General features: G+C 35.8%; 1 protein-coding gene across 1 annotated transcript; it reads left to right on the forward strand.

The window, feature by feature from the left end:
* The first annotated feature begins 303 nt into the window (after nucleotides 1-303).
* LOC146133228 (carbohydrate sulfotransferase 11-like) lies at nucleotides 304-13,162 on the forward strand. Its single transcript, XM_083397689.1, has 5 exons — nucleotides 304-400; nucleotides 7,613-7,767; nucleotides 10,413-10,662; nucleotides 11,400-11,571; nucleotides 12,967-13,162. Exons 1-5 carry the CDS (start codon nucleotides 304-306, stop codon nucleotides 13,160-13,162), a joined length of 870 nt encoding a protein of 289 aa, XP_083253815.1.
* Nucleotides 13,163-15,017: the final 1,855 nt, after the last annotated feature.

The following is a 15,017-nucleotide window of genomic DNA, read 5'->3' on the forward strand; positions in this document are numbered from 1 at the left end:
AAACTTGGATTACCTTTCATTGCGTTACTTGGAATTCTTATGCTGATGCCGTTTCTTGTGGTAGTCTTTACAAAATTATCTCCGTATAACAACTTACGTCAGATCAAATCACAAAAACATCAAACTATTATACATCGAAATAACATCAACAGAAACAACCAAAATAAAACTTCCCTTGGAAGTATTTCTGAAGTAAAGACTACGGAAGTTTATCCAAATAAGGAAGAAAATAAACAACCGAGAGCAAACTCAGGCATTCAGTTAAATAAAACCGTTGCTGTAAAAGATGCCGTTGGTGGGAAAATGCATTCGGTTAAGGACGACAAGGACTTCATGAAAATTATGCAAGAAAGAATGACGAATAGGAGAAAAATGGTGAAAGCTGCTTGCCAACGCTTGGGTGAGCAGAACTAAGTAGAATATGGCTTACGAAATGTAAACACTATTCTTTATTGTGCAATTTTAGATTTACAAATTGGTAGTGTTCATTATAAATTAATTATTATTGCAATGTGAATTGTTTAAACGTTTTCATTACCGCTTGATTGACATACCTAGAATTACCGGGAGCGGCCAAAATGACAGTTTGTCCTATAAAGAAAAAGTTCACAATTATTTAGCATTATTTTATTCGATGTTTCATTAACTATTAAGTCTTTTCTTTTTTTACTATTTAAAGACTTGAATCTTAGTAGCTGTGAGATTAATAACTTATAAGTTGTAGGTTCCATTATAACACCATGTTCTGGAATATACTTCGTTTGTCCTAACTACTAATTGCATTGTTGGCCCCCAACCTACTTTTAAGCCGCATAGAGGGAATTTTGTTTATTTTTTTTTAACATTGAAGTTGATTGAAAAACAGTTAATTGTCACAACGGCGAAAACAACCAAAGGGCCCTTTTTTGTATTGTGCTTACTTAATGGACCACGAGTAGATATTTAAAAGTATACAGGAACAAGAAAATTAGCAGCGCTTAGCCGCCCAGCGTGATTTGGCATATTCAGCGCAATCCGCATGAATTTAACACAACTTGTACACACTTAATACATAGCATCCAAAATAATTTTTTTAGTTTGGTTTTGTTGATAGTGCACAGTTGTTTAAAATTACTTCCGCTTTCTGCTTCCGTAAACCATCGAATTTTGATAAATTGTTGACTCAAATTATAAACTGGAACTGTTACCACCTGATGAAAGACACACACAAACATATGTGTTTAATAACATCTGTGATCTAGCCCCACGGAAGTTGCTTTATGACCAACGATTACGGCTTCCGTATCAATAGTACACCGAATAGCCATCGCAGACTCGCCGAATCTGTCGATCTATGATGCAAGCAGAGCAAGCCAGAAAAACAACTGGCCTGCAGTGAGGTTCGAACTCACGACCTCCGGTCAAGCCGGGACCGTCGCTCTACCAACTGAGCTATGCAGGCTCAGAGAGGAGCGAGTCGAGAAACAACCATGCGCCAATACGTGTTACCACCTACTGCAGCATTTGTTCCATGGCTGTTTTAAAATATCATAGCACAGGGGTGTCCAACAAGCGGCACGCGTGCCAAATGCGGCACGCGAACAAATAAAAAATGTCACGCAAGCCCCGCTAAATTAGTTTATTTGCTATTGCAGCCAATTGTAAAAAAATACCTAATTTTTTATACAGTAAATTGCCATTTGTTATTTACAATATAAAACAATCGCTGCAATCATGACCACTAACAATTACTTCTAATACTATAACATTATATTGTAGTGAAGGCTAGCATTCACATAACTATAAAGTTTGGTGTGAAGAAACAAAAGTCAGCTCACCGACGGACATTTAGATGCAGTAATGCGCACTGCTATAACTACACGTTTTTGTATTTGTAAAAAAAACGCTTTTATTATTAGAAAGAATTATACTACTAAACTTTTGCACGGGATGAAGTTATAGGATAAAAATTGGCACGCCGGCTTGTTTGAGTTGGACACCCCTGCCATAGCACAACAAAAGGCTGTTGTTAAGGCGAACTTAATCGCGGACGAATTAGAATTTGATTTCCGGTTATAATGACCTTTAGCGGTAATTTAAGGTAAATCGCTTAATCTTACCTAATACTGTGGTCTGTGGTTATTCTAATATCTCCCATTTCTAATAAATTGTGCTCTCCAGAATAAACAACTGTTAGCTCATCACCACTTTCAAACAGCCATGTTGTGATTTCGCTTTATAGTGTACGTTTAATAAAATCCTTTAAGTTCGTCAACCATATAAGTTGTCAGATCCAGGGTAAATTATACTACCTTCTTGTGTATGGGATTATATACAAAGGCCTCAAAGTTGCATATTGAAGTCCCGCTTGGCATATAAGTTAATAATACAAAATGTGTCAAATAAGAAAATCCGGTTTGACATTTACTTTTTGGGCAACACCAAATGCAGCCACTCAGACAGCGGTAAGCTTACGGACTCCAGTATGAGACCGAGATAAGAACAACATCGGCGCCGGTCAAACTATATGGGGGCCTAGCGTCAACACCAAAACGGCCGACGGCCCCGATCCACCCATATACTCTACCTTCAGTTTTAGGCGTTATTTTGACCATTTAAGCTTATCCCGATTAAATTTGACTTATTCCGACAGATTTAGGTCTAGGTCCTATTGTGTGTTTCCAAACTTACATTATGATACAGGTATAGGGTCAACATATTTTTTTAATCCAACCATTCAAAAGAAGAAATGTAGAACACTTAAAAAAATATGATGAAACCGAATGTAAAGTATAAAGGTATTTACGAGAAAATATTTTGTTGATCAAAATATAACAACCTAATCCCACCATCTCAAAGAGTTGAACACAATATATGATATTAAATTTGAAGAAAATTAATTCGTTTTTTTAAATTTAATGCACCCAACGGAGTTAAGTTTTAACGAAGACTGTCTGACCCTGATGGAATGTTATGTGCTCCTCCAGTTAAACAAATTTGTCTCTAAAACCAATTCGATTAACGATTCTTCCTTTATGAAAACAGTCAAGTTGTTTACTTCTAATCGCACAATCATAAAGCGAAACTCTTTTTTGTTTACCGTTATTGAGCTTCATAGTGTGCATTGTGTGTTTGTTTTAGCAACAACTTCATGGTATTTAGATAAGCATATAGGGGCGCCTGAGTACACCGCGTGTATCGGCAAATATCGGACAGGACGCTTCGCGATACATTAGGGCAATGATTTTCAACCTTTTATGGCTTGCAAAACCCCTCGAAAGTAATAAATAAATTTTCGGCAGCCCTACTGAAATTTTCCATTTATAGTGACAACTGAAATGTCACTATAAATGGAACTGGGACAACACAATCAACTTAAATATGTAAGAAAATGTCATTTGATATTATGGTCTTGAACACTACAATAGGGCATTGCGCTATCTGTTAAAACCAACCTCCTTGTCTTCTTGAAAGTTTTTATACGTTTCAGTAAACAGTAAACTCTCTAGAAATGTTTTTTGAAAATAGAAGTGCAACAACAAAAGCAACATTTCTAGCCGCACGCGCGTGTGTTTACCGAAAGCCAAACTGACTATTTTTTTGGTGAAGTGATAGAGGAACGTGATTACTTGAAAATGTATAGTCATAATTCTTACATTGTTCAGTGGGGTATAGAACAGGCATTTATTTAATTTTGTAAAAGCGTGTTGTCGGGAATTCGCCGGGCACGATGACGAAGTATATGTAAGAAATATAATAATGGTTTTACCGTAAAGCGTGGAGCCATATCACAAAACTCCAGTAAATTGACTGCGAGGAAAGGCAAACGTGCTGATCAACTATTATGACCAACACGTCAGAGAAAAATCAAGAAAAGTAGTCGACACAAAGAGCATCAAGAATAAAACGGGGGAAAGGCAAAACCATGATTGGCAGTTCTATCAGCGACGGTCCCTTATTAAACACTATACCAAATGATCATAAAATGCACCAAATCAGCCAATAACGTTGATTAAAATGAATGATTTGACACGATGCAGCACTAACTTATGTTTAAATTCACAAAACAGCCTACACAAATTATTACATGCTTTAAAGTTTGTTTAATAAACAGGTTGTTAATTGTTCCAGATTACAAATGTTACGCGGCATACTGGCGTGTATCGGCAACAGTTTGAGAATCACTGTTTTGAAAAGTACAATGCCGCTATGATTAAATTACCAAAACATTTAAAACTTAATTGCCACACGCTTAAAATGCTTAAAATTAAATTGCCCCTCTGTAGATGGGGACCATTTATTTTGAAAGTTTTTGTGCGCCCGCCCGTAGGGCGTATAACGATCCTTGTGAATTAGAAAAGTCCCGACGAAAGGAGTCACAATTTAGGCCTATTTTTGATAATAACCTAAAAGCATACTATCGATGAGTTATCGTTTTGATGTTTTTACATTCTAAAAAATAACTAAAAAGATCATATTTAGTACGATATCGATGTATAATAACATGTTGTATACAAGGTAAAATATATAACAAAACTAACTATTCATCAGACTTGATTTTAAATTTTTGTCCGAACGAATTCAATCATGAACGTTTTTACTACGGCAACCTATACAAAAATCGCCTAAAATCGATATATTTTGTGGTTTAACTACAACCATATAGTTTTGTTCGCTTGTTTGTTATATAATGAACACTTTTATAATCGGCCGTCAGATTTTGACCGATATTTATCGAACACCAATAAATTAAAACTGGCCATTACACCCTTTTGATTTCTAATCAGTTTGGTGAAAATTTACGCGCTTAACTGAAATTTCGCGGAAACTCGACGACTGTTGGTATGAGAAGAAGCCTTCCATTTTGATCACTAACCGCTGGAAAATGTAAAAGCTGGCAGTGGTTTTTCGTTAAGCAATCGTCAGCTTCCAAGCGATAAAATATCCGTGAAATTTGAGGATATAAACCGGCGATAGATTGAGTTGCCTTATTTTCTATAACAAACGTGCAATAAATGCAGTGTTAGGGCACAAAGCGATGTCGGCGCAGCAAAAAGGTCGGACACTGCGAAAGAGCTGCTCTAAAAAAAGTACCCTATACTTAAAACAGATAGGGCACACGCGAGGCATAAAAAAATCACATTATATATATAAATATAGTGTTGTTATGAGTTAAGTTAACTTATTGTACGCTTAAGTCAATGTTTTTAAATGACTTGACTTGACCTAAGGCGTTCTAGTGAAATACCTTGACTATAGGACTTAAGTCAATGTCATCAAGTCAAATGACTTGAATTGAAATTACGTGTTATTATTTACCATTTTATAATAAACTTGAGTTATTTATCGAAAAGTTTGCAAGTAAAACCATTAGATTGCTAGATAGTGTATTTTGTTAATTTTTAGTTGAATTATTGCTTATAATCGGAAGATTTACAAATTTTAAAGGTTTATCGCCTTATTATTACATTAGTGGTCACTGGTCATACACTTGGAGATGACTTTCTCTAATAGTGACTTTACTGGGACTTGACTCGCTATTTTTTGAAAATACTTCACTTGGTTATTAGTTATTTCATAAATGACTCGACTGGGAACTTAAGTCATTTCAATATGCCTTGTTTACAAAACTGTGCAAATATATTGACGACTGAAACATCGCGTTTGCACTATTTGGTCTGTCATATGACACTCCTATAACAATTGTTATAAAGAAATTATCCTTTTAGCAGGAGTAAAGCTGCCATGCTATGAAAATCGAGCAGAAGGTAATTTTCGTGTAACAGAAGAATATGGTATTTGCGAACGTTGAGGTTACGCCATAACAGCTTGGTTGTCGTGAAGGTTTACACTGACAAACTAGTAGTTGTCAAGTGCTTTCAAGAATAGGAATATATCCGATTTTGCAGCGACAAGAAAAGCACAAACCTGCTTATAGATTACGAAACTTTAACCGATGCCATTTGCGCGTAGGTGCGCTTACACTACGCTGTCCTGTCCGATGCGTCCTGTTGTATATTAGCACTTAAAAAAAAAGTGCTAATATACAACAAAAAAAAAAATGACGTACCAAAACTGATTAGGAAGAGTTACCGTAAAGCAGATTACCACAGTTTATGAGAGGGTTCTCATAGAGGCCTTGCCACTCCCGATTTATTGTATCGTTCTGGAAGGGTTGTCGTGACAAAAAGTAATGCCGCACTTATTTGTTTGCCACCGACAATATTCTCCTAATTAACCACAGAAAAGTTTCGCTTGACATGCTGCCAAACCCAACGTTTCGCCGTTGACATAGTCTTTTGTGCCGGGTAACAAACATTTTAAGGCAATGTTGAACTACATCATTAATTAGATTCGAGTGTTCCCCTGCATTTTGAAAGTTAAATAATTAACATTTCACAGCCATTTGAAGCGCTGTTTCCTGCCTGGTCTGGAAAATAAAAATTCTTTATTTACATAAGATGGGCTGGTAAACAACTTTCGAATTATTTCTATGTTTACTTATACTGAGGAGAAAGTTTTAATTAGGTCTCCGGTTTAGACCAGTTAAATGGAACCAGCATCCAAATCATAAGTGTTTGCTTGGTTCGCTGCAAAACACACTGGCCCAAAGTATTTGTTGAGGATAAACTAAGTATAAAATTAAGTAATACGACTATGACGTATTGCAGCCATAGAAATTATGGCGTTCTCCCTTATCTCTCTCATTAAACTCTGCACAAAGGACATCCGACTGTTTATTGGTCGTGATACCCATCCAAGTAGAACAAAATAGTACGAGTTGGGGTGTGTTTAAAAAAACACAAGATATAATTATGACGCAACACACCATAATAAGGCCAAACTCGTATCGAAACATGTTTTCATCGTCCATTTAAAAAACACATACTTGTGTACGCTTTCTGCAGACTATACTCGGGACAGGAATTTCAAGCAGTGCAATGTTTGAAGCAACAGAATATAAACATAGAGGGGCGTAAAAAAAGTTCGAATGTCACCATTCTAATTTGAAAGTATAACTAACTAACTATGAAAGATTTGTTCGTCGTGGAGCAGGCGGTTTAGTGTCAAAAAGGTTTGCCAATGGAAAAAGTAATGGATTACATTGACGCTCAGACATGAAAGAGTTGTCCTAACTTACTATTTTGTGACACCGCGTGATACAAAGCAAGACACGGTTCACAAATTGAAGACAAACGGTGATGGAAAAATGGAAATATCTATTGTACGCATATATGTTTTTGTCGTACTATAGGTTTAGACGGTGTAACCTATTCGGAACCACCAAATAAAAGCGTTATAACCAAAGTTAGTTTTTCAAACTAAAATGCCCACCTTCATCAGTTGGTTTACTCATTAACACCAACTAACGGCAAAAGAAAAACAGTACCAACAAGTTAATTATGTGTAGATCATCACAACTGCAAGGCAAGTTTAAAATTATTTTAAAATATACTTTTCTTTTTTTTCTTGCAATGTAGGGTTTTATCAAAGTGTTGTCGGTTTAAAAATTCATAATCCTAAAACCTATCATACCCACCTTATATTTTTTGGTGATAAATCCAACAGATAGTTTAACATTTAGACGATGGTGATTCTAATTTATTTTCATCTTGTTGTAAATTATTTTTAGCTATTTCCACCGAAACCAGCGGAGACATTCAAATCATACATGCCAAGAAATACAAGCTTGTCTACTGTTCTGTTCCAAAGACGGGTTGCTCGAATATGAAAAGGGTTATGCTAGCATTAAATGGATACGGCAACAGCAGCGCGGACATTTACCCGGTAAATTAATCACTAGTTTGAAATACTCGTATAGACTAGATAAATAATTGAAAAAACCTAGGAAAATTATTGAAAAAACAGTAGGAAATCAATTACATATAAAAACGTATAATATACCATAAGTATGGGTAAAACAATGTTATTAACCGCTCTGCATTACGTAATATTGGTGGATTCTTTGATTTTTTTCATAATAATCTTATTTTAGAGACCCCTAGCGTTTCGTATATAGACAAGATATACAGATAGCCAGTGGTCAGTTGCGACCAACTTTAGAGGCCTACATGGAACAGGAACCACTGACCTAAATGGTAAAACTAACACTAAAAAAATCTCCTGACCCGTAAATTAAATACTCTTAAGACTGATCTGACATATATCGGGGCAAGAATTTATGAGATCTAATAACGAAATCGAATCGTATTATGAGACTGATCCTTACAACAGGGGTATTTTACTATTGTCGCGAGCCAAGTCCAAGCTTAAATCGGACTCAGCGGACCGTAAAAGTATTAACTGACAAGTTTGAAGTTCAAATTTGTAATTTGTAAGCATGGCATTGTAACAAAATCAGGGCATGCATATTGTTAATTTCCAATTAAATTGGGTCTAGCTATACAATCAACAAGAAGGCGGTAAAAAAGGGGGGAAAAGTTTTTCGCCCAAAGAGCGTTGCGTTTGTTTTTAATTCAGATATACTGACGATGCCTTGATTGGCAAAATATATATATATATATATATCTTTCAAAATCTGTTTATTGTGTCTGATCTGAATTGCTAGCTTTGCTAGAGTATTTTGCTGTTACTGATCAGGAATTAAGGATCTTGCAATGGTCAAGGTGATTTCCATTATTCACATATTCAGTGCAACAGTTACTGTATAAACCATTTTTTTAATTAAAGTGACGTTTCTCGATTTTTCATAAGTTTAAAATAAATAGAGGGGTATTTATTTATTGAAATTTTTGAAGGGAGACACGTTGGAAAATAGGTTGGGGACCCCTGGTCTACGCAGCGATTAAACCAGTGCGCCTTTGACAAAAAAATAAAATCATAAAGAATATGCAACTAAGCCTATATAAAAACCCAAGTTACTTAAAAAATACTGATCTATATACCCTATAAAATTCGCCTGCGCTCTTTTTCCATGGCGCGTTATTGGAAGGTTAGGACCATGCACTGCTGAAAAATTAGCATAAATCGATTGCAAAACTTTGTGTTACTTATAGTTTTGTGAGTGCGACCCGCTGAAGAAGGCCTACTCAATTTTTTGTAAGACTCGAGGTTGGCTAGTTTACAAAATTTAGGGCAGGTAAACTCCAAAGACGAAATGAATTCGTGCGGAGCATATAAAAATACATCCAGATATTTTAAGTTGGCAATTTTTTCATTGTTGGTAGTTTTAGGGTACATGGAAGGCGTCTGTAGGCTAAAAAGATTCCTTTAAAAACTCAAAGGACCATATAAAGAATTAGATTCGGGCGAAGATTTTTAGCTGCGGAATATCTTCGACTCGTGTTCAGTTGTTTGTAACAAAGGCACATGAACCGATGTTTTAAATTGGCGGTGCGGATCCTTCTCACGGGCCATAAGTTCCGACCCCGGATTGTACGCTAGCCGTAAAACCGAAATTAGAATAACCACATATAACGTACTCGAGATAAAACACAGTTCGAAATAAGACCAAAAATAACTAATGCCTGATAAGTGTAAAAAATAAGTCTAATAGTTACGAATAAGGACTAAACCCGTTGGAATAAGACCTAAATGGTAAGAAGAAGGCCTATACAACATTTGACCCGGCCCAAAACCCCACAAATTTTTTTACACCCTAACCCGATTTCTAACCCCACCTATTACACGTCCTTAGCCCAAAACAGAGACAAACAACCCGGTGTCGTACACCACTATAGGGCGCCATAGGCGTCAACGCCAAAACGGCCGATGCCACAGAGCAGTTAACGTTTTATTTAAACAAATTTAGATCTTATTACGACCTAAGTATTACTGCGTATGTTGGTTTATTATGTCATATTGGTCATAAATATATGGTTTTATAGATTATTCTGTTTTGGAACTTGTTTCTTTAAAGGCCTTTGTGGGATCCCTCTACTTAACAAGGTGAAATAATTGTTCTCTTATTTTGAATGAAAGGTTCTTTCAAATCTCATAAATAACTGACTGCAATATTATGCCAGAGCAATGCCATCAAACTTCTCTGAAGCGTAATTAAGTTTAATTTTAATGTCTAAAACAGGGATTTTTAAACTGGGTACGATGGACCCCTTGGGGTCCGTAAATTAGCTTTAGGGGTTCCATGAAGGCCTAATAGAAATATTAGTGTATATTTGAAAAGTAATCATTTTTTCAAAGAAAGCAGTTTAATTAAAAACAAAACGGTTTTGTACTCACTGTATTTGGACTCCATTTCACTTTCACATTTTTAGACCGAAATCAACAGATTTATGAAGTTTATTTGTATTGTGACGTCAATATATGACGTATTTTAAGTCTAAAGCGTTATCTGTGCAGCACTTTTTGTGCTTTTCCAGTTTAGCCGACACAATCAATGACGAAGTGCATCGTGGATTCGTGGTGTATCCTTGTAAGTATAAATTATCGTTAAACACGATGTTGTGTTTTAGAAAGACGTGGTTGGTAACACCAACAAACTTCACGAAGAGGCACAAAAATTCTCGATAAACTCGCGGGGTATGCCGGATTTTGTGAACAAGGATAACTTTATCAAGTTCGTGGTTGTTCGTCATCCCTTTGAACGAGCATTGTCAGCCTACAAAAATAAACTGACCAAGCAGTGGAATTTGGAGAAACCCCAGTTTTACAAACGTTCGCAATTTATAAGGAAAACCTACGGCAAGGGTAAAAGACGAAATGGTAAGCAACACTATACCTCAGGATTGGCCAACCCGTACGATCCACATGCTTTTCCAGTGTCGATTTCTTTTGATTAGGTTTCCCATCCTTAGAGGTTTATCACTTTTTGTATAGTCGACTCAATATATTTTGAAACTTAGTTATTTAAAATAATTTCCAGCGCGCTAATGTAACCTATACTCAATATTGTTCGTATGCAACACTTGCAGTAAATCTATATAGCTGTACAAAGGACTAAAGGCGAAGGAAACAGGCCGATATTCATTTCTATCCAGTAGGTGACTCTTTACCTTTAACGAGAGTGGCTATTATCTCTGACTATTTAGCGACCACTCGTAATCTTAAAAAATCCGACCCTTTCCAATGCAAATAATCTCAGGGGCTTTTAAGCTTGTTTTTGTCGTGATGTTTTTGCTGATTCGCAAAAAACATTTTTGTATACCACCAAATCATATCCTTTTGGGGCATTTTGAATATAATCAATCGTCTTATATATGTTGTTCAATTTTATTGTACATTTCCACAAGGTAAAATTTATAGGATGGTGACTACCTCGCTTAAAGATAAAAAAATTGGTAAAATGTTTGAAAAGTATAACTCATTTTATAAGTACCGATAATAAGTTTACTGCATCTTGTCATTTTTAACCTTTATTCGAGACGATTTTTGGTTTCCAACACCCTGCAAACTATTGTCTAAAAGACCGCCTTGTTTTAAAGTTATGTAATGTATTCTAGCCACCGATGAAGCACCGACTTTTGAAGAATTTGTTGACTACCTTTACGACGCCAACAACACTAATTTAAATGGTGAAGATAACCATTGGAACAGCATTAGTGTAGTTTGTTATCCGTGCCAAAACAACTTTGACGTTATCGCAACGATTGACACGATAGAGGAAGATTTGAGGTGAGTCCAAACCAGGGCTGCGAAACTGAAGCCGGACTGAGGGTATCGTGACTCCAGTAATGGATGGAATACCGTATACGATGTAGGGTGGTAACAGGGCACGGGGCTCCAAGGGGTAGGCATATTTGGCTCGCACGGGTTTTGTTTTGCGGCAGGTTTGGATTTGAGAGCCGGACTAGGTTGTTTTTAACCAACTGGCAGGCTTGGTCCAAACACCAGTAGCCTACGTATCAAAATTAGCTTGTGTCTAAATTTTACTAAAATGATCCAATTAAAAAAACTCGTTTTTAGTGTATTGAAATAAATTAAAAATACCTAAGTGTTCTTTTTTGGTTACCAGCTGCATTATAGTCAACCTATGTGCATGCGTAAAGATGGTATAGCTCTTATAACTTATATTGCAAAATATTGTACTGAAGATATATAATTTACATTAAAAGTAGGTTATTTAGTAATTTAAACAAGGTTTACAACATTTTAGTGTTCAATTTTGTTTTGTACAGCCAAAATAGTCAAAGCGTTTCACATCGAATATAGCGGTGGTTCCCTGTTATACGTACTACTTGTCAGGGATGTCCGATAAAATCGGATAGGAGCAAATACCCGATGTCTAGTAGTAGTATAGTATCGGTAATAGTCCTATACTATAGGGTGCTTTCAGCGCTGATCCGACCAAAATAATACAAGGTTTCAAACATGAGCTGTGATCCAATACAGTGATTCTACCTTGAAAAGTATTTTTTTAACTTTAAATAACACTTATAGGGGGTAACTAAACTTCTTAACGCTCAAGCAATTTTTGGTTTAATAACCCGGAAAAATTGCTTTTAAAAGTTTTCGTATAATCTATTTTGATTGTTGGGACATAGTAATGACTTTATTTGGTATTGAATAAGATCGCGATATAATTTTTCTTCAAAATATCGGTATCGGTTTTAGAGTAAAATGGCATCGAAGGTTTTTCAGGTGGTGCATTAACAACTTGTAGGTCTTATTCATATTTCAGGAAAATCAACGCAAGTGCATATTATTGCGGCTGCACTAAGATATATTTTCTATTTTTACAAAAATCGGCCATAAATTAACAATCTGCGGTTAGTGCAGTGGACCTCCATGCCTTGTTTATAGCCTCATTCGGAAGGGGTAAATTTGACGACAATGGTTTCTCTTGAAACCATACGCAGCGACAGCAAATAGCCATTAAATGATACGTGCACAAAAATGGGCGAGAACAAATGTTAGCTTATATCAATGATACTATTATATAGCATCATTGCTTATATTGTATGGTAGCAATACATCCAATCAACCTTAAAATAAATTAAAATATATTTTAAGTTACCAATATCTTTACAGTATTTTGTCGTTCCCTATATGAAATGCAATCTGTTTTAGATACCTAATGATGTTGATTGGAGCCCCTCCGAATTTGTCTATGCCAGAAGGCTACTCCAAAAGTGGCCGCAGCAATACAGACGAGGAAACTTTAAAAAAGACGCTTAGCAGCCTTCCTAAAGAAAAAATTGACAATCTGTATAAAGTATATAAAAGTGATTTTATGATGTTTGGCTATGACAAGCCTGATTTTTAATATAAGTGGGGTTTAGAGTTTTTTTGTTTTTCTATTGTGCTTTTTATGTGTTAAATATTGCTACCGGGTAAGCTTATATTCCAGGAATATGTAGCCTAAGCATTCAATTGACGGTATGTGATTCAATGTACTCGGTAGGTACAAGTCATAATAATAGTGTGCCACCTGCTTTTCCTCGGGGATTGGTCGTTTTGTTTTGCTGTTTGCCTATCTGTAATCTCCCGCGAAATTAACGTTTTTTTAGGAGTTGAAATTGTATTATTACAGACTATTTTGGGGACTGTTGTCTGCGGTTGACTTTCTTTAAGCTTGCCTTGTGCTGAACTTCCTTCTGCTTATGACATTCATCGGATCGAAAACAAAAGGATCGTGTGCACAACTTGCGGCGTAATGGTTAAGGAACCCTTAAAGGCGATAGTGAATTTTAAACAAAAAAAATTGCCTGTAGTGTAGGTAAACTTTATATGGTCACAAAATCTCTGCAAATAAACCATGGCAATATTGCAACAATGACACATATAGCAATTTGGAAGATGTAGGGAATTTCGAGTTGCTTTTCAATAGCATGGTTACCCAACGATTCACAATCACTGTATTTTGCGGGACTGAAAGCCCACCGGGTTGTGTAAGGGAATAAAAAGCCTTTACTAAATTAAACATGAAAATTGTTTTGTTAGCTTTACACAGCTGTTAGTGTAAGTCTAATCTATGCTGTCTAATTTGTTTGGTTTTATTTCGTTGTTGGGTATAAGTGGTAAGATCTCCTATGTTCTTAACTCTAAAATCCTCACAAATCCTCTCCTCTAATTCCAGTTTTGTTGTTAGCATATGTTTTGGAAAACTTTAAGTCTTTGTGTGGTATGCATATAACTACATGTTAATTAAATTTTACCTTTTTAAAGTTTGAAATACGAACCATATCATCAAAATGTTTAACAAAGACTGAAAAATGATTAAAAATGTTTCAAATTAAAGCTACATCTAGAATTAGGCCTTAGTTTTGATTATAAAAGTTTACTGATTTATTTTGAATCCACTTTATTGACTACAGAGTCCTTTTTAACGAGACGGCTGTTGGTGTAGAATGCTTTTCTTATTTTCGTTTACTTTCACAATCGTTTGCCGCTGCGGTTTATTTCACCATGTTCAGTTTTTGGTGTTTTTTATAATTTTTCATCATTTGCAATTATTTAATACTACTTCAAAATATATTTGTTTATTGAAAATTTTTGGTTTATAAGTAATATTTCTTTTATTTAGTCCTTAGTAGGGCGATTATTTTTTTACCTAAAAATTAAGAAATTTTGCCTGAAAATATAAAATTTGAAATGTGTCTTGCTTAACGTTCATGGTGTTAGAATGAGTGTGCCGCACAGGATTCCAAGAAGATTACCACCGCCGTGTCTTGGTGTCAAGAATTTTTTTTTTAACGAAATAGATTATTTGTAGAGAGCCATAGTTTTTCCTTGAATTGATACCAATTACCCAAACATAATGTTTTGTCCATTTCAGACCCAAACGTAATATTTTATCGAAAAGCCGGAGTATTTCATGGATTATAAAAAGCGCGTCGCGTCGTGCTTTCGGCGATAGATTTAGGTAGCTTGTGTTATTTTGTCCTTGTGGAAAGGGCACTTCCGCACAGGGGCGCCCGCAGAAAATTTTCCAGGGGGGGGGGCAATCAGGGGAAATTCAAAAAGGGGGGGGGATGACTTTTCAACTTAGAGAATTCCCCTATTTTTCGTCTGACTTAATGAATAATGACGTCATAAACAGTGACAGTATGACGTCATAGAATGGTGATTGCAATACGTGATAAAAAAAACTAATCAGAAACAGTCAAACACGTCCTGCA

This window comes from Ascidiella aspersa, chromosome 9 (genome assembly GCF_963924565.1).
Source record: "Ascidiella aspersa chromosome 9, kaAscAspe10.2, whole genome shotgun sequence".
Classification (NCBI taxonomy): Eukaryota; Metazoa; Chordata; class Ascidiacea; order Phlebobranchia; family Ascidiidae; genus Ascidiella; species Ascidiella aspersa.

What these genes read in the sequence shown, in the direction of transcription:
- LOC146133228 (XM_083397689.1), top strand. Translation starts at nt 304, where the DNA reads ATGCATTCGGTTAAGGACGACAAGGACTTCATGAAAATTATGCAAGAA. An exon ending in CAAGGGTAAAAGACGAAATG is followed by an intron (nt 10,663 to 11,399) that starts GTAAGCAACACT and finishes AATGTATTCTAG; the next exon opens with CCACCGATGAAGCACCGACT. An exon ending in ACGATAGAGGAAGATTTGAG is followed by an intron (nt 11,572 to 12,966) that starts GTGAGTCCAAAC and finishes AATCTGTTTTAG; the next exon opens with ATACCTAATGATGTTGATTG.